This window comes from Equus przewalskii, chromosome 1 (genome assembly GCF_037783145.1).
Source record: "Equus przewalskii isolate Varuska chromosome 1, EquPr2, whole genome shotgun sequence".
Lineage (NCBI taxonomy): Eukaryota > Metazoa > Chordata > Mammalia > Perissodactyla > Equidae > Equus > Equus przewalskii.
Window position 1 is genome coordinate 141322078 of NC_091831.1, and position 24679 is coordinate 141346756.

General features: G+C 40.0%; 2 protein-coding genes and 1 long non-coding RNA gene across 3 annotated transcripts in view; 1 reads left to right on the forward strand and 2 right to left on the reverse strand.

Annotated features, from left to right (window-relative positions):
• Positions 1 to 24679, forward strand: part of SHC4 (SHC adaptor protein 4) — a 124964-nt gene that overhangs the window by 68062 nt on the left and 32223 nt on the right. The window contains exons 5-8 of the mRNA XM_008521526.2: positions 8233 to 8286; positions 12379 to 12430; positions 21292 to 21415; positions 23208 to 23379. Coding sequence (XP_008519748.1) covers positions 8233 to 8286; positions 12379 to 12430; positions 21292 to 21415; positions 23208 to 23379 — 402 coding nt within the window. The remainder of the gene's footprint in view (positions 1 to 8232; positions 8287 to 12378; positions 12431 to 21291; positions 21416 to 23207; positions 23380 to 24679) is intronic.
• On the reverse strand, positions 2909 to 5087 carry EID1 (EP300 interacting inhibitor of differentiation 1). The gene has a single exon (XM_008521525.2). It carries the CDS (start codon positions 4549 to 4551, stop codon positions 3976 to 3978), a length of 576 nt encoding a protein of 191 aa, XP_008519747.1. The 5' UTR covers positions 4552 to 5087; the 3' UTR covers positions 2909 to 3975.
• On the reverse strand, positions 7428 to 14361 carry LOC139083991 (uncharacterized). Its single transcript, XR_011541227.1, has 3 exons — positions 14218 to 14361; positions 13577 to 13621; positions 7428 to 8014 (listed from the first exon to the last, which is right to left on the reverse strand). It is a non-coding gene; the product is annotated as an uncharacterized lncRNA (long non-coding RNA).

The window sequence follows — 24679 nt, forward strand, 5'->3', positions numbered from 1 at the left end:
AGAGGGTTGTGGTATGTGTGGTAGGAGGCATAGTTTATTCTCAGCATCGTTTTCCCCTACACTACCACTTTTCAGGCCACTGCAATTAGAGGTGGTATGGCCACAGGCCCATAATGTTTCAGGCAGAATAGAAGGAGGGACGGTGGGCATGAGTGGCTTCCAGGACCAGTACTTATAGCACTGAGGTACCTTTGGGAGTAACTCACACATCTTTTCTGCACTGGTGTCATGGAACGGGGCTGTGTTCAGCCCACTGCTGGAGTGGGGATCAAACTTAGGATCTCATTCATCTCAGAGCCAGGAGCCGCTTTTTAAAAGTGATTTTGAACTTTTCTGCAGGAGTGAGGGAAATGGCTTGGTGAGGGGAAGGAGGTGTGTAAAAAAAGATGTGCCACTCTGGATGCTTCAACTCAAGAAGCTTTATACGTCCCATCAAAATGCCAACTAAAATGTTCAAGGGATGAAGGCAGCAGAGAAGTGACCTTATGGATGTAGCATGAGAAAAGGATTTATTAATTAAATTCTTAAAGAAAGCTATCCTTTGAAGTTCTAAGATAAATACAAAATGCTAATGCCTTTCCCCCACCATTTAACTTCTAAGATATATTTTGAACTGAAAACATAAACAGGTTCAAGTTTATGGAAACATTCACAGATGACAGAGCATTTATGAGTCAGATGGTCACATTCATCTTCAGCCACTAAGAACATCAAAAACATAACCACTCACTCCTCCCAGAAAATGTCTCATAGAACCTCAGAGGCAAAAAATAAAATTAAACACATAATGCTTGCAGTTTTTAAAACTTACCATATTTTGGGATTAGAAAATAAATTTTGGAAAAGCCAGTCATAGGGCTTTTTGTATATTCCTTGTTTTAAAAATTCAAGCAAGAGACTTCCTTGACGTACTTTAATATGGCATTTTAGAGCCTTAAGCAAAATGTCAGAGTCTCAGTAGCTCCCACTTCCACGATTTCTTTACTCATTTCTACACTCCTACCACCAACTCTAATAGCTACTGAAATTGAGATGGGTAATAAAGAAATAAAGAAGGTAAAAACAGGCAGTTTCCAAGAAGAGAAGCAGGCCGTTATCTACAGAGGCCAGGCAGGTAATGCAAACTGGCCAGGTACAAGAGAAAACAATGGTGCAAGCACATTGATAAATAGTGAGCGCCCCTGGGCCTCCACGTTGGGGAGACAACACAGGGAATATGGCAAACAGGATACTTACCCTATGTAAAGGTGGATCAGATGCTTTTTCCCATGTCCCTATAGGTCAAGGGCTGCCAGATCTTCCAAAAGAAAAAAAAAAAAGATGGAAATCTGGGAGTTTTGCTGCTCTCTTTGGATTAGGAGATGTTGGTCTCTAATTAAGAAACTAAAATTATAAGCATGAGCCAAAAATAGATCTGTGTCCTTAAGACAGCCAATGTGGGACATCTGATTTAAGCAAACATTTATAATACATATGGACAGATCCAGAAAACTCTCCCCAAATCACACCACATACTCATAACCTTCTTTAAATTCCCTCTCCCCCACCTCACAAAATCAGGATCAGAACTTCCCCAGAACTCTTTTCTTTAGTTCCAATTAAATGAAGATATATGTATATTATTATATATATGTACATATGTGTATTAATTGAAGATATGACATATGTGTATTTTCATTTAATCCTCCTTCATAAGGTACATCCAGTTATCCCTATTTTCAGTTCAGGACCCTGAGGCAGAGAGATTAATTGACCCAGTGACAAAGCTAGTAAGTAGGGGCGCCCACATTTGAATCAGGTAGGCTGGTTCCAGTCTGTGATAACCATAATGTTTAAAAGAAACACAAGGGATTTTATACCCCTAAAAGGCGTGTTTAAGTGTTACCATTTTCTACCTTCAGTAAATATTAACACGTATTATTTTCCATGGTCTCTCAGGTTACTGCCTATTTTTAAGACCAACAAACCAATCATCAGAGGAGCCAGTTTCAGAGTCTAGGTCTTTCTCCCCTAAATAAGCCTTCAAACCCAATAGGGAATAGCTTTCTTTTCCACTCCTCTTGCTCCCGCTCATCCTGGAGAGAAACAGAATCACACCTCCCAGGTTGTAGACCTTAGTTTTTCCTGAGCCTATTTTCTGGCATCTTTACCTGGAGGTAAATGCAACTGGTCATTTCATTGTATACCGGCATCCCTTTTTTTTTTTTTTTTTCCCTTCACATCACACAAGCAATTCATTATCTCTCCAGACTCATCTGCCTGTAGCTACAAGCTCTTTGAAAATGCAATGAAAAAACTGACGCTTGGGAGAGGCAACAGGATTAAGACGTTTAAGTTCCAACATTTTACCTCCTGTCTAATCTTTCCCATCTCTCTCTCCTCCTCCCCACCAAGCTACTGTTGAAGTGATGATGACCATCCTTGTCAGTCCTCTATTTTACAGAAAAGAAACCCCCTCCCTAAAAGACAGGATGGCTGTGACACAAATAAGGCTGAGTTGTCCTGTTGTGTTGGATGGATATGTCCTTTACTGCCACAAGGAGGCAGGAATATCTGGTAGCTTTTTATTGATCCTGATAAGACCTGCTGATATACTCAGTTTTATTGGGCACAGCCTTCTGACACAATCATTATTCTCACAGAACTTCAGCATCTTCAAAAAATAACCACAGCAACATGCTCATTGACAGGGCAGGCTTTCCCAGGTTGGTAAATTTTCCTACAGGAATTCACTACGTTTAATTTCCACAAATTAACTGGTAGTAGGTATTTGAAGCTTGAGCACTTTCCCCTATAAATAGGGGTTAAATTTATATCATAAAGTGGTTGCAAAGCAATAAAATAGTATAATCCAACATACAGCATTAGAGGAAGTATGTATGCAATATTATTAGACAAACCAACAAAATACACAGAACAAGAAATTTTATTATCTCGAAGGCTGGTGCATAACCAATAACAAGCTTAATTAGAGGAGGAGACAGAGGGAAACTTCAGATACTGTGGTGGATTTCTGGGCAGGTTTAAAACCTTTAAAGGTTGATGGCAAAATTGTTCATAAAGTCTTCTTTTAGATGTAGGGCTTTCCTTTTACTTGACAATTTTCACTTAACAGCTGTTACATTATGAAGTTCAACCAAAGTCTTTTGCCTGTAAAGTTAAATGAAAAACAGAGAGCAGGTAAAACAGAACATTTCTCTAGTATATAAGGGTGTTAGAAATAGTCTCTTTGTACCTCCACATACATTTTAATGTCTAAATTTGAACCTTTATTAAAGACAATTTTTGACTTTTAAAAATGGTCAAGACAATGAATTTTCTTGAATTATAGATCATAGTAGCTTTATAAATGATCAAGATATATGTACAAACTGTCAGATGCTCTTGGAAACACATTTTAAGACAGCACACGTGATACATATTTCTGTCTGGGTTTGCTTATCCTTTTGGGATTCTGAAGAACACTCAATTTATCTTCCACTAAAAATTTAGCCTTTGATAACTACAGCTTGGATAGATCACAAACTGGAATCTTCAAAGTTTTCTCAATAGGCTTTCAGTCCAAATTACTCAAACAAACTTTGCATCCTAAGTTGGATATACCGGTGGACTCCTAGGCTGGCACTTTGTCTTGGTCATGACTTATTCTTGCAAAACCATCCCTTACAGTGAAATATGAAAGATATTTTCCCCAGTGCAAGGAAAATAATCTGGACCAGTAATGAAGTCAAAGCCAGAGGTGTTTCAGCACATTCTTGAAAACAGGTTTCAACGGTCCTAAGAATCTTTTTCTTTAACAATTTTCTTCCTTTTCCACAACTGTGCAGTCACTGTCCTATTCTATTCTGCAAAACAAAAAGTGTTTTTTGAAGACCAAGTTTTTCATTGGCACGGAACTATCTGGAACGAACCCAAGAGACAGTGGAATGTTGGTTCTCTCCTCAAGTAGTTTCCTCCTCTTTTAACAGCATTTCACTACTCTCTGTCAATAATCTCATCACAGCCGAGTTCTTCGGTCAGACGATTGACAACCATAAGCGAAAAGAGCTCTTCGATAAAAGCCAACTGATCAAAGGGGGTCTTCTCATAATGCATCTGAAACCCGCCATCCAGGGCTGCTTCTCTCGCTCGGGATGTTCTCAGAAACATCTTGTTGGCTTCTTCAAGGGCCGCCGATACTCTGTAGCCTGCACCGCTCAGCTGCTCCTCTTCCGGATAGTCGTAGTCGTCCTCCCAGTCGTCAAACTCCTCACCCTCGTCCTCGCTCTCGAAGTCGGGGCCCGCGATCTGGCCCAGCAGCTCCCCGGGGCTGGGCCGGCGAGCAAGGGCGCGCTCCGCCGCGGGTTCCGCCATTGGATGGGCCGCCTCCTCCTCCATGGGGCCTTCCTCCTCCAGCTGGGGCGCGGCCCCGCCGCGGGAGGGGTTCGGGGAAGGCTCCCGGCTCCCGCCGCCTACCTCCATCTGCGGAAGGTCACTCTCGCCAGGCATCACATCCATCTGCAGCTCATTGCTCTCTTCATATAGCTCGGACAGCTCGTGCATTTCCGACATTGTCCAAGCAGCTCAACCTCTCGCCAGGCGTTTTCAGCAACCTTGGAGCTACGCAGCCGGGCGGCTGTGCGCGTGCGCAAACGCGGTGCGCTTGCGTAACCTTGTGCGTGTGCGCGACCCCCAGACACCGCCTCCCGCTTGCCGCGCTCGTGGCTTGGGAGCTGCTCGCTGCTACACGGGGGACGGCAGCCTGGCTTGGTGGTCTGTTTTTATGGATTCGAATTTCGTCCCTAGATACTGTACATGCTGGCTGCGCCTTACTTAACCGTTCTGCCGCTGATGATGCTCTGAACTTGAAAATACTCTCCGTGGCCTTTGTGACAACGCTTACCAAGCGTCGCCCTCCTCCTTCCCCCTTCCTCTCCCTCCTTATCCTCCTCTTCCCCGCGCTGCAGACAATCGCATCTGCTCCAAGGTTTCAGCTCCCTGTTGTCTATGAGCTAATGACTTATACATCCACACCTGCAAACCACAGCGTTCTCAGCCACAGATCGACATGTTAAGAACTGATCCATTCAGCTCTTCCTCTATTTTCCTCGTTTAAAAAAAAGCTAAATTCACACATAAGCATATTATCCGTGTACTTCTTAGAGAAAATTATAGTGAAAAGATACTTGGTCCCATTTCTTTTCGCAGTAGGTAACTTTCTACTATTATCAATTTGGTATGTATTCTTTAAATCCTTTTTCTTTGCACTTACGTGGATCTTTATGAACTCGTGGAAAAAGCTGCTTTTGTGTGTTTGGTTTTTTTGCATCTCACGTAACTGTCTTCAACTTGCAGAACAAACAAACAAAAAACCCTCAGCAATATCTTGAAGATTTACTTTGTTGGTATACATAGATATGTATTTTTTCATAGCATTCCATTTGTATAGCTGTGCCCTAGTTGACCTAACTATGCACTGATAATTTTCAGTTTTTTGTTATTATAAACTATGGGTAAATGAACAACCACTGATGTTTGTCTAGAATAAATACCTAGAAGTGGAAAGGTGGAATTGTAGGGTATGCATACTTTAGTTTTAATAAATACTGTCAAATTGCTCTCCAAAGTTGCTGTACAAATTTAAGCTCTAGCCAGCAGTGTTTAAGAATATCTACACTTTTGCCACACATGATTTTGTTGAACTTTAACAAATTTATGAATTTAATAGTGTCTTGTTTTATTTTCCGTAGCCTTGATTTCTTGGAGATTATCTTTCAATGTGTTTATCGAACGCTGGTATTACTTTTGAAAATTATTGTTCTTATTTGAGTTTATTTCTTTTTCTTATTGAGTTGTAGGAATTCTTTATAAACTCTTTATATGTATACTTTTTACATGTTGCAAATATATTCTCCCTGCCTGTTGTTTGTCCTGATTCAGGGGTCTTTTCTTATACAAAAGTTTTAAAATGAGTTTTTACGTAATCAAATTTAAGGGCTTTTTTCTGTATGTCTTTTTCTTTCTGTTAAGATGGAGTTTTCCTACCTCAAAGATCACAAGCATGATCTTTTGTCTTCTAATGTTTTTGTATGTCTATCTTTCTATCTATCTTTGTAGATCTATCTATCTTTGTAGCTCTATCTTCTGTCTATCTTCTAATGTTTTTGTAGATCTTTATAAGTCAAACATTTATTTATATAAAAAGTATGAGAACAGAACTTATTTATATATATTTTCCATATATATAGCTAATTCAGCCAACTCCACTAATTTAATCACTTGTTCTTTGGTCTGCTGTTTGCTGCCACATTTATCATAGACTAAAAGTCCATGAATATGTGAGTCTGCTTTTATACTTTGTATTCTAATGAAATTCTATAGTTTTATAATATGCTTGCTGATAAGGAAAATCTTGTCTCTTTGTTCTTTAAAAAATTGCATTAGCTCTTCTTGCACATTTATTTTTCCATATGAATTTTAGAAACAACTTGAATATGTCTTTATATGTCTTGCTATCTGGTAAGGAAAATCTTGTCTCTTTGTTCTTTAAAAAATTGCTTTAGCTCTTTTTGCACATTTATTCTCCCATGTGAATTTTAGAAGCAGCATGAAAAGTTCCCTGAGTGACATTGGTGGAATTTTTATCGGAATTGCATGGAATTTATAGATTAATTTGGTGGAGAATTGACATCTTTACAATATTGTCTTCTCATCCCTAAAGGTGATATATATCTTTTTATTTGTTCAGGTCTTAATTACATCCTTCAGTGAAGTTTTCCAAAAAGCCTTACACAATTCTTATTAGTTTTATATGTAGGTGCTCTTGTAAAATGTATCTTACCCGCCCATCCCCTGAATACAGTGTCTAATTGGCTACTGCTGATATGTGGGAATGACATTGATCTTTGTGTATTGATTTTGGTTTCAGTAATCATTTTTAACTGAAATATAAATTTAGAAAACGTTAATATAGAAAAGTGCACAAATCATAAGTGTACAGCTTGGTTATCACAAAATTAACACATTTGTGTAACCACTACCCAGATCAAGAAAGTCTGCAGGATCCAAGAAAACCACTTGCTCTCTCTTCCTTTGCTCCAGAAGTCACCACTATCCTGACTTCAAACAGAATAAAATAATTTTGCCAGTTTTGGGACTTTATATAAATTAAACCATGCAGTATAATTCTTTGTGTCTGGCTTCTTTTGCCCAAGATATATGGTGTTGCCATGTAGTAGTCCATTGTTTGAATATCACCATGGCCATCATTGAGATTGTTTCCACTTCGGGGCTATTAGGAACAAAGCAGTGATTTTCTTTAGAATAACTTTTGGTGCACATATTCACACAATTCTGTTAGACATACATCTAAGAGCGGATTTGCTTGGTCATCTTATGTAAGCAGCTGTAGTAGATTCTGTTAAAGAATTCTGAAGACACGATTATCTAATAGGTGCACAGTTGGTGTTTTAATGAAACTTCAAAGCAGTATGACAAATACATCTTTGCAAATTGATCGTTACACCGTGGCTTCCAAATAGAATCTCAAGTAAAACAGACAATCTTCTTGGCTAGGTAATACAGTTCACTTGGATAGTCTTACTTCGTGTTGAAAGTCTTAATGTTAGTGCCTTAGTCAGGATACTCTTGGTGGTGAATCACTGAAACCCAAGTCAAACTAACTCATATAAAAATAAATAAATAAAATAGAAAAAATACATAGAAAGATAAAGGAAGAGGGGAAATGTATTGGTTGAGGTGATGAGAAACAAATGTTACCACTAGACTTTTTTCTGTTTTTAACTCTCAGCTCTGATTTTCTCCAGAGGGAAAACTTCATTTTCCAGCAGGCTTTTCCTACATGGCAGCAAAAGGTGGCTCCCAGTAGCTTTGGGCTTACACAGTCCTTAATGGCGGAGAGAGATGCATTCTCTCCTATTATCTATCTCAGTTCCACCCCAAAGACATTGATTAGCTTTGCTGTATCCAGAGGGATGGTGTTTTCTGATTGACTAGGCCTGGATCATGTATCCACCTGCAAGGAGAGTGACAATGAGATGGACATGTCAAACCCGCCTGAACCTCCCGGTCTAAATGAAATTAGTATAGAATGTGGGTGGAGTAGTTTCCAAAGGGGTGCTAAGCAGGCAAAACCAAAACAAACAAATGTATATCCATGACTGTTAGATTGCATATAAATAGGAGTAATTAATTTATAGCATCATGCATGTCTAATTTGTTTATATTTTTCAGATTATTGCAAACCATCATATGCAGTCTATTTCATTTGCCTCTGGAGGGGATCCTGTAAGTATGGATTCATAAAAGTTCTTCCTTTAAGAGTTAAAAGAACTTCCGTGTAAAGCATATTAGCCACTACCTGTCTTTTCCAAATATCTTATTACAATTCATGAATAGCTATGTGCAGCAGGTAATAAATTTGTTTTTGACAAAATATTTCCTGTCACTGGTTTTAAAAATATTCAGATTAGTAGATGAGCTGATAATACTCCATTGTGTTCTTAGCCATGGAGTTATCATCTGAGAACCTTCCTGTAGATAACATCAAAGTCATGAAAAACAAGTTTCTCATACATGTGTTGTCAGCCCTCCCTCAGAATTCTTCTCAACACAGAGTTCCAGGCAGATCCTGCTAATCAATTGGATTTGACATATGAGGGGAAGCCTGTTTGTCGCTCTGAATGTCAACCAAGGCACCCAAGTCTGCTCTAGAATGAGCAACCAGGTTTGCAGAAACTCCGGAGGGAGCACTCAGCTGGGCAGAGAGTACTGGAGTTCCTCCGTAGCGAGAGGCCACATGGGTGCTCAGTTCCCTTGAATTAGGCAGGACTGAGCCAGTGATCTCTCTCTAAGCCTACTTTGTAGAGTAGAGGGTCATTCCCTGACTCCTTGCTGCATCATTTCTGGACTAGAGCGAAAGGAGAGGGGCATGGAAACTAGAATTTGCTCCTCTGTGACATTGTGACATTTTTTCTTGTACCTGAAAATGTATTGAAGACTAGAAGAGTGCAGAATATGACTTTCGTAATATTGAACATCGGTAATGTCAAGAAAGCATATGGGGAATACAGGCAGACTTTTGTTCTTACCCACGATGTTATTACCTTCTTTTCTGCAAAACGTTTATTATTAAAGATTATATCCTTCAGAAATGAGGCAATAAAATCCACTTTAATAGTTGATTTTTTTCTATGCATCACATTTATTTTCTCACTTCCAATTGAAGAATAAAATTTAGGGTCATAAATGAAAGGACACATAACCCAGAAACCCAAGAGAGGTATGGAACGGTAGTAAAAACTAAATTTGGCAGCTGGGGTTACTGCAAAGTGTTGATTTGTTTTAATCTCTAGGATTAATATTTAAAAGGAAAAATAATTGTCTATCCTAAAAGGAAATAAAGTTCTCAAGCTCCTCAGTGTAATCATTGCTTCCTTTACTGGCATCTAAAATATTTAAGCAAGTTCCTCCACTTGGGTGTCGGTGTAAATTTTTTGTGTGTGAAATGTATTGTTAAATGCTGTTAAATTAGCCGTTTCTTAAAAACACTTCAATAATCACTTATCTTCACATTGGCCACCTGTGCCTCAAAGTATTTGAGCGTGTCAAAGCTAGGCAGTCTGCCTTCACAACTTCTTTGAAGTGTACGGAAGAAAAGCAGACATTACAGGATATCAAATCATTGGGTTTTTTCCCTTTATTAATGGATACTCAATTTTCCCTTTAGACTTCACTAATTCCTCATCTTTCAGCTTTGGGTATAGTTATTTTCAAATGAGTGTATTAGTTACATGGTTCCATGATGCCATGGAACTAATATATTAGTTGGTAGTGGTACTTTACCATTTAAAAATTTAAATTTTTACCTTCTGCCATTGAAAAGTAAGCCAAATTTCAAGAGCTCCACTTTTTCCCCAAGAAATTCCACAGATGGCTAGTTGTGGGTTCATTAGCAAATAGAGGGCATGCAAGATGCCTGGCACTTAGCAGCTGCAATGTGAGCCCAGTACTGCATGTGAACTCCCATCCAACCAGCCTTGTAATATGGCCTCAACAGTGACTCCAAAGGACATGCAGAGAGGGTCTACTGAATCCAGCCTGGAAAGGCCAGCATTGTCACTTCTCTTCCTAACCCATTATAGCTTGACCATCCATGAAGGACCTCAAATACTTTCCTTAATCTATTTAAAGTAATGAGTTCTATAAGAGGAGTGTGAAAAATAATTATTGCTGTTTGCCCTAATTTCAAGTTTTCAAGTTTCAAGGTTGCTGTCCTTTTAGAATTGGTATGCAAATCCTCATTTACCCTAGGTATGCCCTGCATGGTGTCTATCATAGTTCTCCAGAATCCTAATTCTTTTTAGACTGTCTTCATGTGCTTTTAGTTCTTTAGTTCTTTCAACCAACCAAAGCACTGCCCCTACCCAAAACACACAGTAAAGCATTTGTAGTTGCTGTGGGAAAGTTTGTACCTAGTGAATGGAGTGGGACCCCTGTGTTCTCTGCAGCTGGGGAGAAAGCCTGCTGGTTTGAATTTAAAATAGAAAACTGGAGCAACCATAAGTATTGGCATGAGAGGGCCTCTGAGTGAAGTGCCAGACTTTGGAGTCAAGTAGACTTGACCTGTTTAACCTCTCCAAGCTTCAGGGTGAAATGGGGGCTGATCGCCCTTGCCTCGCAGCGTGGTGAGCATGAAGTGAATTGACGCCTGTGGACAGCTAGCATGGTGCCTGGCACAGAGTGATAAAAGATAACTGTCACCACTACTGCTCACACTTGTCCATAATTTTTTTTTTAGGACGCTTACAGAGATAATTTGCAACTTCACAGCTAACTGGGTACAAGGGGTAGGAAGCTAAAAGTCTGCGTGGCCCAATAGCGTATTTCCTTCAAAGTTTAAAAAATACTGAGTGTTCTTCCTCACCTCTTGACCTTTGCTCTCCCTCACCTTTAATCTCTTCTCAAAAACAGTTTGCTTGTCTTCCTTCTATCAGCCCTGAAGACAGTTCTTGGTTATGTTTTGTAGCTATATATACTTTCTCCATTTCAAAAATGCATTATCAATACATCAAAATTAAATACATTTTCTTATATTCTCCCCCATAATTTGTGCTTTAGTTTTAACATACTTTAAATTCTCCTAGATATTTACAGTTACAGAGTTTTGGAACTATAAGAATGTTGGAGACCCTTTTGAAGATGAGGAAACTGAAGTCTAGAGAGGTGCCACAACCTCTTTCCCATCATCTAATGCACCCGGGAACATTGCTGGCATCACACCACATCCTCACCCTTAAAAATAGCAGCCAAGCCCCCAGCAATTGTGGCTTTGCTTCTAAATTGATGTAAACAAACCTTGTAGATATGACCTTATTTATTTACAAGATATTTCAAACCTTTTATCTTTTTGCATAAGAGAAATTTACTTAGGTGTGTGTTATTTTTTTAAATAACTAAAGACAAGTTATGCTGACCCCAAGATCTGCTTCCTGTATGATTCATTGTGGGTTATTAAGTGATTGTCCTTGAGGGTATTACAAACATGGGCTTTTATTTCCTGCCAGTTGATTGCATCTTCCCTCTAGAGAGTCATACTTCTAATCTGCAAATGGCATTGTGTGTATTTTTTCCTGAGAACTGAGATAACAAAAAGCATCTTTAATTATTAAAATCTTATCATTCATCAGCTTACTGTTTTCAATAAAAGTCAGAATTACCAAGTGGCTTTTTCTTTGTTTGTTTTTTACAAAGTTAGTAGTGCATCTCTTTTTGAACTCCTTAGGTTTTTCTTGGGTGTTCATTTTCAAAAGTTATCTTCCCTTTCTATATATTGCTCAAATAAATGCCTTGTATTTTCGCTTTATTATTCCTTAAGTTAACGTGCACTGCGCACAAGCAAGCTAACAGCCACAGAACCCAATGTGTCTCTTTAATCGACTTATTTTCTGACGTACATGGCATCTATTTGGACAACTAGGAAATCATGATGCCACATCCTAGTTCATGACATCTTTGTGATTGCATAACCTCTGGTATTTCAACTTTCAACACAGGAGACAGTCACACCTAATCGTTTTTTAAAGAATGTATGTGCTAACATATTCCATACGTGCATTCTCTTTATTTAGTGACATGGTCTGCCTCTGAATTTTTAATCTTCAAATTCTCTTCCCCAGGGGCAGAGAATGTGGACTCCACAACTGCTAAACTATATAGTGTGTATTTATTTATGTTCCTTCCTGGGATACTTTTATTTTCTCTTTAAACAGAACCATTGGTATTTAAGTCCTTGCCTCAGTATCATGTCCTAAATGTACTCTTATCTTTCAACAGTACAATCCATTCATTTTAAATGCAATCATTTTCCCTTTTTTATAGGATACTACAGACTATGTTGCCTACGTAGCTAAAGATCCAGTTAATCAACGAGGTATGGAAAGCAAATTTCTAGAATTTCTTAAGAGCTGTTATATACCAACTTTAAAAAGTAACAAGCAGTTATTTTCAATATAGGGGAGTGATAAGCATCACTAAAGTGCTATATTCGGTTCTAGAAATATTATGTAAATTTGAGTTGGAAGCAAATAGCCCTGCTAGCAGAGTGAAGTAGAAAAAATAAATAGGTGGGATTTAAATCCCAGTCATTTGAGAAACCCATAAACCCAAAGGCTTATTATCTATTTGTATAATTGAAGAGAAGCTGTTTTGGTTATGATAGAAAGGACTGCTGCCACATCCCCAGTGGACTAGTGAATTACACATGAGACCCCAGCCAGTGAAGTCATTGGCTGGCATTGGCCTCAGCAAGTGTGTAGGTGTGTGTGTTTATGTGTTGAGCCTGCACACTCACTGTTCAAGAGCCTGGCATTTCACTTTGAGTGTTTGGCTTTCCCAGCTTTCGATCTCAGTTTAAATGTCTCTTCTTCAGGGAGAACTTCTTTGACTGACAGCACCTCCTATCTCCAGTAGCATATCCTGCCCTGCTGCATCGTAACACTTTATTTCTCCTCTTACTAACACTTAGCTCACATTTTTACTGTTTTATTTACTCATTTGTTGATGTGTTTAATGTCTGTCCTCTCTACTGAAAGCTCCATGAGGGCAGGAACCTGTTTATCTTATTCACTGTTGTTCGCTAAGCACTCATCATGATGCCTAGCACATAGATGATCCTCGATAAGTATTTTGTTGAATGACTGACTGCAAGAATGAGTTGATTGGATTTCTCATCCCAGGATTTAGCAAGATTGACTAAGAAACTCATCTCCTAGCTACACTTTGGGTCAAGGGCCTGAGGTTCCTTAGGTCTTTGGACCTCTATAGATAGACATGGTTAGTATTTCTCCTCTTCCTTAACTGTGGGACATTCAGACTCCTATAGGGACAAGTATTAGGTTGCTTCTGCTCCTTAACTAGAACTATTATTGGGCAGCATCCTGTGCCACCAAGGGTGGAGTTTGTCCCCAAATATTTATTATGTACATATGGAGTGGAATTGGAAATTCAAAGAGCTGTAAGACGCAGAGGTGGGAATGCACATGGCATGCTGGGGAGCAAATGAATAGAACACACTTACTAGAATGCAGATTGTCCATAGAAGGGAAAAAAGTCCAAAAGGCATCTAGAGGGCAGAGAGAAGAGAGCTAATTAGTAGGGACTTAATCCTGTGGGCCAATGGGTGGAGAAGGCTGTTTACAAAGCAGAGCTTTAGGGAGATTGATTTGACAGCAGGATGCAGTAGATGGGTTCAGAGAGAAACTTAAGGCAGGGAGATCCATTTGGAAGCTACTGTGATTGTCAGAAATGAAATTAAGAGGACCAGCTGCTGGCACAGAACCTGGCAGCTAGTAAATGCTCAGAAAATGCTTGCCAAAAGAACATAGCCTTGATGAGAGGGAAAGGAAGGAACAGGTGACAGATACTATGAATACTCCGTTGGAATGGACTCACTCTAAAGTATATAATAAAGAATGGATAGTGGTCAAAGAGTGGGTAGGAGAGACAGGAACTGGTGAAGTGGGAACGGGGGTGTAGGAACGGAACACAACAAAGGATACCAGAAAAGAGCAACCCCCTTTAATTAAGCCTGAACTTCTCTGAAGAATAACTGCGTGCTATTTTGGGGACGGCCTCTGAACAACAAAGTCTTTTCTCTTAACATGAAAAGGACAGGGTGAAAGGAAGAACAAACAGATCAGGAAATCTAAATGTCAGTACCTTTGCCATCAGTCACTGAGTATCTCTGGGCATGTCATTGCTCTTCAGTAAATGGTGGGAGGAGTTCAAAGATTAATGCTGGTCGCTGAGGCTGATGGCCAAGCAGGACTCACAGGCTCACATATCTGACTCCTTGCTTAAGTGAAACAGGAGAAGGCAGAGAAGATTACGACACAGCTTGTTCACTTTGAAAACTCCTGGTCTGGTGCCTGACTAGTTCGTCAGAGCTGAGCTGCAGGAAGGGGTTCCATGGGATCCTAGCATGGGATTCTGAGAAGGCATTTATGAGAACTCGTGAGTGAGGTCGTGGGTGGGATTTGAGAGATAAGAAGAGAATGGTCTCAGAAACAGTCTGAATAGAGGTTTCAGTTTTTTCTTTCTCTAGACCCCAGCCTGTGTATAGGAAATAAAAAAGATGCTGGAGTCAGACATACTGGGTGGAAATCATCATTCTTCCACCATCTCACCATATGACCTTAGTCAAGTTGTTTCACAGCCTTGAACCTCAATTTCTTTAAGTGGAAATAATAGCATCGACTTGCTGGTGGTGTTGGGAGAAGTAACTGAGATATCACATGGAAAGCATCATGTCCTTTCCTCCTTCATCTCTCTGTCTTTCTTCTTTAGGGAAACAGCTCTATCTAGCAGATAGATGACTCAGAAACAAAGGGTAATTTTCTTAGATTGAAAAGCTAGTATCTCCTAATCACTTGTTGCTCCTTTTCCTGTTCCGTTGCCCCTTCTCTTGTTTATCTTGGTTATAGAAACCTCTGTGAGAAGCCGCTCTGTTTTCAACATACCCCCAGCTTGTACACCCGTCTGCTCTTAAATCCCTTCCCCTCCCCTGAGCCTCTGGACTTTCCTTTCTGTATAGAGGCTGACACAACTTTCGCGTCCACAAATAATTATAAATTACATATGAATATACGAGGGCTGGGCTAATCACTGTGGAGGAAATAATTCCTAGCCAACATGGGCTCATCATTTTGGAGGAGAAAGAAACATAGCCTGTAGGATGTGCACGGAGAAGGAAGGAGCCTGGTGAACAGTGCCTGGAGGACAGTGGGTGCTCAGTCAGGGTCTGTGGAAGAGATGAATAAATGTGCAGCTGTGTAATGAGAGCTTAGGGCTGTTTGCATGGATTGTGAGTGTGTGCGTAAAGGTGGGGTTACAGAGAAAGCAAAGAGTAGAAGTAGGGGACCCGTGGCAGAAAAGACGAGCCAGAAACAGATCGTGGAGGACTTTGATGCTGGCCGAAAGGTCACTGGGAGCCATCGAGGATTTTGAGCTTTATAAGAATTATTCTGGCTTCTGCCGTTCTACCAAAATTGTAAAATGATCATTTTTCTGGCATTTGCATCTGTAAAAATGATATTAGAGGGCAGAAAAGTCGTCTGGAACTGTAGAATCCAATTTGGAGGACATCTCATTACTCCTGGGCAGGGGTGGTCATGTGCTAAATTGCACTGGGGGAAGAAGGGACAGTTTGGACAAAACCGTGAGCTAATAGTACTCGGGAACTAGATAGATATGAAGGGTGATGAAAAAATAGAAATCAGATGTTCCTGAGGATTTAATGAGATATTGTATGCAATGCAAATATCTCAATGCCTGGCTCATAGTAAGTATTGCAATAAAGGATAGCTATTATTATTATTATTATCCTGTGTGATTTGGAGTGGTGTTGCCCCTAAAGAAGTAGGGATTCTTACAAATAGGAAAAAGACAAACAACCTTGTAGAGAAATAGGGGGGAAAAGGCCAGCATTTGTTGCACACTCACCAGATGCCAGGCATTGTCAGGGGTACTTTGCATTGTCACAGTTCATCCTCACAACAACCCTCTGAGGTCGGTATTATTCTTATTCCTTTTTTATGAAAGTAAACGCTGGAGCTGAGAAAAGTGAGATGGTTTTCCTAAGCTTGCCCTGCCGATAAGCAGGTGGACCCACTCCAGGTCCTGAGCACACCTTCACAAAAGAACATTGCAAGGCACCAAGAAACATTTCAACGTTTGAAAAGATTTACTAGCTACCTCATTAGCAATCAGAGAAACACGAATTATAATTAGATATATTTCATCTTCAAATTTCAAACATTGAAAAAAGGTAAAATATGGTTTAGAGTTGTAGTTACTTTAAACACTGCTGTTAGGAGTGTAAATCCAAATGTTTTGAAGAGCAATTTGACGATTTGACCAAAAGTCATGCAGCAATGAAAGCTAGTGTTATAGAAGAATAAATAATGACATGGGCAAAATATTCTTAATGTTATTAAGTGTCAAAGGCAGAGTGTGAAAAAATATGTGTATTAGGATCCCAAGTAAATTTTTGGAGGTACATATGCATAGAAAAAAGATTGGAAAGACACATGCCAAAATGTTAATAGTAGTTATCCCTGGATAGTGAGACTTACGTACTTTTTATTTTTTCTTGGTGCCTTTTTTGGTCTAAAATTCCTATAATGACTATGTATTCCATTTGTAAAAAGAAAAAAATGTTCTAAATCCTTGAATAAATAAAAAAATTGTGAAACCAGAAAGATGATGTCATAGAATTAACTAGTGAGTTTGGTTTTACCCCGGGGAAAATGTTCAGCAGACAGAAGCCTGGGGCGGTGGGGAAACGCAAAGAGAGAGAGAAAGAGAGAGAGAGAGAGACCAGGCCATCAGCTGCAGGTTTGGAAAAACTGCGACATCTTAGTCCTAAGGGTGAGCAAGATCACTGAAGGAGGATCCCAGAAAGAAGGGCTGAGGGGCTCAGGGAGCCAGAGAAGTAGGAGGAGACAGGGACTAGCCAGAGGAGTAGTTGGAGGAGAGGAGGAAATCAGGAGATGAGTATCATCTAGGGAGGAGGAAGAGCAAGTTTCTCTGGGAGAAGACACCCTGGAATGTCACATACGGAAAAGGAGTTGGGAGAATGAAAGTAGAAAATGCCAGTCTGTCCAGCAGTTAACAGGCCATTGGTCACCTTGGGAAGCACAATGTCAGTGGACAGTAAAGGCAGGAGCCAGACCTCAGGGACAAGGAAGCGAGCAGGGCTGACTGGCAGTGTAGACGGGCAGAGGAGACCAGGCTTTGCAATAATAATCCTGTGTGTTCCCACTGACTCCCATTTGCTTGATTCACTTTTAGCATTCATGCATTCAAGTCAGGGCAGTTGCCACTCTTTTCCTTCTTAGCTAGGACCCTTTAGTGAACTCCTCATTTTATAAAAGGCCTTTTTTGTAGAAAAGGTAAGCTCCAGTAAGAATGTTTTGAGTTTACTTAGTGACTAATACAGCCTGCCCCTGTTATTGCCGTAAATGAGGAAATTTGTATTCTTTCCACCTCTTACTGCAAATGTGTAGCAGTTCAGGGAAGGTTTAAACATTTTCTCTGAGTCTAGTCTGTAAGAGTTTACCTGGACTACCCGGATATAGGAAGGCTGTGGTTCTGAGTCTCTGAAGAAAGTTAAAAAACAACAACAGCCATAAAATCAGTTTAAATTAACCCATTTATGTACACTTATGATTATGGTAATAAAATACATGCAGTTGGTCCTGGTGATGTTAGTTAACCATGGACTGACTGCTTACGTCTTCAGGCTGGGTTTTTCCCAAGAGGTGGAGGACTCCCTGCTTTGGTCCTACAGCACCATCTGGTGGTTGATCTAAGAAGCTGCACTTTTGAATTTCTGGTTTTCTAATAACAAAAACAAAACAAAAAAACAAAAAACCTGGCCTATTAAAAACAAATATGAAACTGGTAAAGAAGGGCCTGTTACCTTTAAGAATAGCGTTCAGCCTCTTGTCCATGACTACCCAGTTAGGAAACCAAATGAAAAAGATAGAAGAACATGAATCTAAGATTCTTTTAAATCCTCCTTAATATGGTACCTGATACCCGAGGGTAGAACTGTGGGTCTGTCTGGCTAAAGGTAGAATGAAAAGAACCCAGATCTGCATCTGATTCCAGACATGGGCATCAGAGCTAAGGCCTGCGCGCAAAGTTATCTTATCACTGGAAGAGCACATTCTTTTTTGGAAATTGGGACTTTTAATATATTTGCTTTTCTTCCTTCCCATTATCTAAATATTGGGCAATTCTTGGCCCAACTCGCTGCTCATCTGAGCTTTTGAACGTGGGTCTAACACTGGGAAATGGGCATATTTGTATGTGATTCAAAGCCCATCCCTATTCTGGCCCATGACCAACCTGAAAAAGAACGAAGACCCTTGGCATGGAGCAGTGTGAGAGTGGCCACAATAGCACTATCAAAATGTGTATGTTCACTGAAGGTGGTGAGGCTGTGCCAAATGTCTGCACTGGGTCAGCCTTTATGTCCAATGTCGTTTCTTTCATGGTGACAGGCACCACTGTTTCTTTTTAATCTTCTCAAAAAAGTAATATGGCATTAACAAGGTTATCCAAAGCCAAGAAGAAAATTATGTGGGTAGCATCAGTCCAGGAACAGGACCCAAACCTCAAAGTATTAGAATCTGAAAAGTTGAGAGAAATGATAGAAGGATGTGAGAAGTGGTGGAGAACAGTCGGCGCGTTTGGTTGACTCATTTGTTCCTGTGTGCCCACGTGCCTTGCCCTGTTCCTCAGAGGGGTCAAGCCATGAAGAAGGGTAGGGTTTCTATAGAGCAGGAAGGGGCTTCGAAGATCATCCAGGGCCCCGTTTTGGCAGGTGAGGACCTTGCTGTAGAGTAACTTATTTGGGGTCACACAGATTGTGGCATAACTGGATCTTGAACTTGGGTCTGAATCTTTTCAGAGTTCTTTTAAACATCCTTGCTTTCTTATCCCTCTCACAGGAGGCACATTGTAGTTTTTCTTATTTATTTATGTATGTATGTATGTAGTGTGTTTGAATTTCCTGCCGCTCTCATTATCTTCCCCATCTTTATCTCTAGACATTTCCTCGATCCTAAGAAAAAATAAAATCACAAAAATCATTGTCTCCATTTTGTTATAATTTCTGGTCTTGACTTCATTTTTAATTGGACCAGGAAGTATGGGATAAAAACCCCCCCAAAATTCAAGTGAATTCCCTTTTCTTATCATAATGTAACACAACTTCTCTTGGCTCAACTGGAGGACACATCTCCAAGGGCACTTTGTGGGTCTGAGGTTATGAGTCCTGACCGAGAATGAGGAGACCCTTTCCACAAATGACCCAAGCAGTCATTCGTACCCCTCAATGGCTCTAAGAACCTGCTCCACTGTGGGGGCTAACTTCAACAAAATTGAAGACAGTTTCTCACAGTAGAATTCTTGATATGATTCAGGGAAATCTGTATTTATTCGTTCAACACATATTTTTAAAACACTTTCTATGTGTCAGTCATTGTGTGAAACTACTAAAGAGAAAAAGAATGGGCGATTGAAAATGGCAGTGTAAAGACAGACCAGACCTTTTCCTTTGGTGGAGAGGATGAATTTGTAGATATTCTTAATTGGGTTTTCAAAACTAGAATAATCTCCTAAGTCTATTTCAGGATCAAGTTGCTTCTTTAAAGGGACAACCTTATAAGAAATGATAGCTCTTTCGGAGATTTGACACCTTTATATTGTTTGATTTAGAAATACCACCCCCATTACACCACACACATCACCCTTCCAAAAGTGTTTAGAGACATAAATTCTTTAAATAAAAGTAAAATTAATTCTGGAATGAGAATTATCTGAGATTCCTTGAGATGATCATCAACATAAAACTAAAGAAACACTGCTGTAGGTTCTACTATTATCTACTGTTTAGATTCTGCAAATTCTCTCAGATGTGAATGAATTGCCCTTTACTTTAAATAAATACGAAATCCTTTCCAAGACAACGCAAAGCATAAAATCATGCTTCCAAGTCAATGCAGTTAAGTCGTTCCAGAAAGACAGACTTCTCTCCCTCGGCAGGTGTCCCTTTGAGTGAGTGATGTGCTCCCGTGTTGGTTTCACAGCTCCTGAGACCCCTAGTGCTTCCCCGGTATCTAATCTAAGTCCCCATGCACTCACTTAAGACTTTTTATTCTCAGAGAGTAGCTGACAATTTTACAACATTCTTGTATATATTTAACTGTTTTCAAGCTTTCCTTCATCCCTCAATTCTTCAGGTTATACAAACCAATATTCTTTTTTAAAAAATTGTGTTTCTCGTGAGACTTAGTGCCTCTATCTTTACGTCATCTTTAGGACTCTCTCTAAGCCATCCTTATGAAACTTCAATTTCAATTATATCTTCCTGTTGCAGGGCCCTAAGCACAACACCATCCTCTAAGCAAGGCAAGAAGGATGTTCCAAATGGTGGGGAGGTTAATTGACAGTCCCTGAACATGAGCTCTTGTTTTTGCTTGGCAGCAGCAGATTTGCTAGTTTGTTTAGTTGTGATATTCTGTCAGCAGCTCCCTCCACATTTATTTGTTTGATTTACTTGTGAAAACTAGCCGTTCCCAGTCCCTGCTTCTCAGAGGAAGTTTTGATGCTTTTGGTAGTGTCATCCTCCCCAAATCTTGATTTTGATGCTTGTTGGAGATGGCCCTTCAGTAGGACTTCAGACGTGGGGATGACCAGGCCGTCACTGCTCTACAGTTGTAATGACACGGCACAGAGATGCCCAGAGGGGAGGGTATTCTGAAGCTCCTATCTTCACCAGCAGCTCACCCCCACTTTGGGGGAGAGGGCTTGGAAAGTTATCTTTTTTCAATCTTCTGTGGCATGCCATGCAAAGAAAGACCACACGCCCCACCTCCGCACCGGATTACTGCCCTAAGCATCTCCTGTGTTGACTCTACTAACATGAGTCACATTCTAAGTCAAGGTCAGTCTACTTTTATAAAAATGTGGGCCCAAAATACCTGCCTTGACACCAAAGTTTGTAAGCACTTTGAGATATTTAGATGTAAAATATGGATGTTTCTTCTCTTTGATAGATATGAAATATGAGATATTCTTTATGCCATTTCAGAGCTGAAGAGAGCTTGAAACCTACTCCCTTTTATGCAACTACTAGTTCATGTTCTGGAAGTATTTTGACTTTATATAATTTTCTCTAACTCAAAATTTATTGTAATATTTTTCTTGTATGTCCTCTTGCAGCCTGCCACATATTGGAATGCCGCAATGGAATGGCCCAAGACGTCATAAATACCATAGGGCAGGCTTTTGAACTCCGGTTTAAACAGTATTTGAAAAATCCTTCTTTGAATACTTCTTGTGAAAGGTCAGCCAAGAGTTCTATAATTATTTGGCTTGCCATATTTTGTTTTATTTTAAAATTAATATGGCATTTTCATGCTTTTTTGTGTGTGTGAAGAAGATTGGCCCTGAGCTAACATCTGTTGCCAATCTTCGTCTTTTTTTTTTCTCCTCAAAGCCCCAGTACATAGTTGTATATCCTAGTTGTAGATCATTTTAGTTCTTCTATGTGGGATGCTGCCACAGCATGGCTTGATGAGTGGTATGTAGGTCCGTGGCCAGGATCTGAACCAGCAAACCCTGGGCCACTGAGGCAGAGTGCGCGAACTTAACCACTCGGCCAAGAGACCAGCCCCCAATATGGCATTTTTAAATTGACAAATGAAATTAGTAATTTTTTTCTTACAAATAGGCACGGTTTCAGTATAAACTAATAGTGACATTTTCTATTTTTCTTCCACTCATATTTGTCTAAATATTTCCTCCTGCTAGATATTTTATTGTCACAAAATTAAAGGAGACGCTAAAAGTGAGAAGGGCTCGGCTCTCTTTCTCTGATGTTATACAGAGCTATGAATTAAGTAGTATCATAAAAGAATAAACATCAACAAATTTCTCAGATTTGTTTCAACCCCAGATCCCTTGCACATCAGTAAAAAGAAAAAGAAAAATCGAGAAAGAGGAGCCAAATAAGAAAACTCAAATGTCTATAGCAAGAATTGCTGGTTTGCAACGTAAATAGATCTGCTCCAGCTAAACCGTGGCAGGATGGAACACAACGTGACCCAAGGAGCTGGTTGTTCTGTCTGAGGCACAGAAAGTCCGCAATGAAAGCTGAGCCCTTTCAGGGCTGTCAGACTCCACCATGTGTGGAATGCAATGAGGCCCCTGGCTCGCAGAATTGACGCCTGAGAAATGAAACTCTTGGGCACTTTTAAGTGCATTTCTCCCCTTAATTTGTCATTTTGTGTATCCACAAACACTGGGTTTGGAGACCTCCTTCTATAAAGTAGGCTAGGGTAGCACAGGAGAGAGCGTTACCAGAAGGCCTTGATGTTGAACTTTTCCCAGGATAGCACTTACATCTTAGTGCTGTCATTTTGTTGACATGTCATGAACCCAACAAAACTGTGGGTTGTCAATGGAATCCGTTCAATCCAAAAAGACTTGATTTGTTCTTTTTCATAAGAAACTTCTACTAATTCCAATTTGGAAGAAAAGTCTGGGATTTTATTTTGCCCTGTTTCAATTTTAAAAACAATGCATGTTTACATAATTCTACCCACTTGCCACATATGGTTCTAATATTTCTTTATGAATCCCATATACTCCAGATTTGTGCAGACAAGATAGCTGGCCATAGCTCACTTATTTTTTTCATCTTGGTTTAATAAACTTGGCCAGGTCCTTTACCCAATAGCTAAATTTTCTTTCAGCAAAATATTCTGAAGTGGTCCAAAGTGTGCTAGAGATACCCAGGAAAACTTTGTATTTTTATACGCTATTGACAAAACACCTTACATTCAGGGAGTTTATATAAGTATGTATATATATTTTTTTATCACTGGGGGAGACACAAAGCATCACTCTTGGCACTTTTTCTTGGCCTACCCTACTTTAATTGTCGATGGAAAGCTAAACAACTCAACCATCTGGTTGCTTCCATCCAGATGTTTGACATCACTTAATCACAGCTCTAAACTGAAAACACGAATGCGACGTTTTTCAGGATGATTTGCTTGGTTCTGATCCCTCTGCATCCCCTACAGCATTTGAATTCCCGCCCAGCCTCTTGGGGATTCTTTTTTCCCTTACAGTGAGGAGGTGCATCTTGACGGCCATGCGGAGGAGAGAGAAGATCATGAGTATTACAATGAAATCCCCGGGAAGCAGCCACCTGCAGGCGGGGTTTCAGATGTGCGGATCAAAGTTCAAACCCCAGAACAAATGGCTTACTGCCCCATACGGTGTGAAAAGTTGTGCTATTTGGTAAGTAATGTTTTATTGTTATTGGAACTAGCAAGGCACTTCTGTCCTTATCACTAGAGAGCTTAACTTGAGGGTTTCCAAATGCTAGTTTAGAGAAAGTGTCATCTTCCTCAGCGCGGAGCCAGAGAGTGAATCACGGTGGGACCCTGTCCCAGATCGCTTTTACTCCTAATCCTCCAACCTCAGCCTCAGCAGATGACCTCACATCTCACTTCGCTGGGAAGACTAGGGCGGGCCAACACGTTATCCTCAACTTCACCCTTCCTCATCTCCAAGTCCTCCTGTGTTCTCCTTGCTTCTCTTCCTTAGCTACTGTCTCCACAGCTCATCTTTCCCCTGAGCTCCTGGTCCCATCCCCTCCTTCCAGCTCTGTGCCGTTGTTCTGTCTATCAGTCTCCGTCTCAGTCCCTATTCTCTCTCTGTCTACTGGTTCCTTCCCTTCTATCTGCAAATAAACCTGGACTCCTCCAGCCAACTAATAATGTCCCATCTCCTTCTCATCTTCCTTTCACTCACAGATTTCTAGAAAACAGCATCTTTATCTCTGCATTCCCATCCACACTCTACTTCTAAGATCTGAACTCTGCTTGACAACTTATTAGAAATTACTTTTACATTAGTCACTAATTGTTTCTTTTTTGGTCACGAAGGGTTTAATAGTTAGATAGATTTAACATCACTAATTACTCCTTTCCTTCCTTCCTTCCTTCCTTTTCTCTCTCCCTCTTTTTTCTCTCCCTTCCTCCCTCTGTCTTTCTTTCTTTTTTCATTCATATTTCCAAGACTTTATTATGAATATTTTTAAATATACAGAAAAATTGACAGAATTATACAGTGAACACTCATACTGACCATCTAGATTCTGCAATTAAAATTTTACTATATTTGCTCTGTCATCCTATGTAACAATGAATCACCCATCAATCCATCTTATTTTTGATACGTTTCAAAGTAAGTTACATCTTTTCTTTTTCTTTCTTTATTTTTTGCTGAGGAAGATTAGCCCTAAGCTAACATCTGTTGCCAGTCTTCCTCTATTTTGTATGTGGATCACTGCCACAGCATGGCTGATGAGTGGTGTAGGTCTGCGCACAGGATCTGAACCTGCAAACCAGGGCCACCAAAGTGGAGCATGCTGAACTTAACCACTATGCTATGGGGCTGGCCTTGCATCTTTTCTTTTCTTTCTTTTCTTTCTTTCTTTTTTTTTTTTTGTGAGGAAGATTGGCCCTGAGCTAACATCTGTTGCCAATCTTCCTCCTTTTGCCTGTGGAAGATTGTTGTTGAGCTAAGATCTGTA

Coding starts and splice junctions, on each gene's coding strand:
- EID1 (XM_008521525.2), bottom strand. CDS start 4,551: ATGTCGGAAATGCACGAGCTGTCCGAGCTATATGAAGAGAGCAATGAG.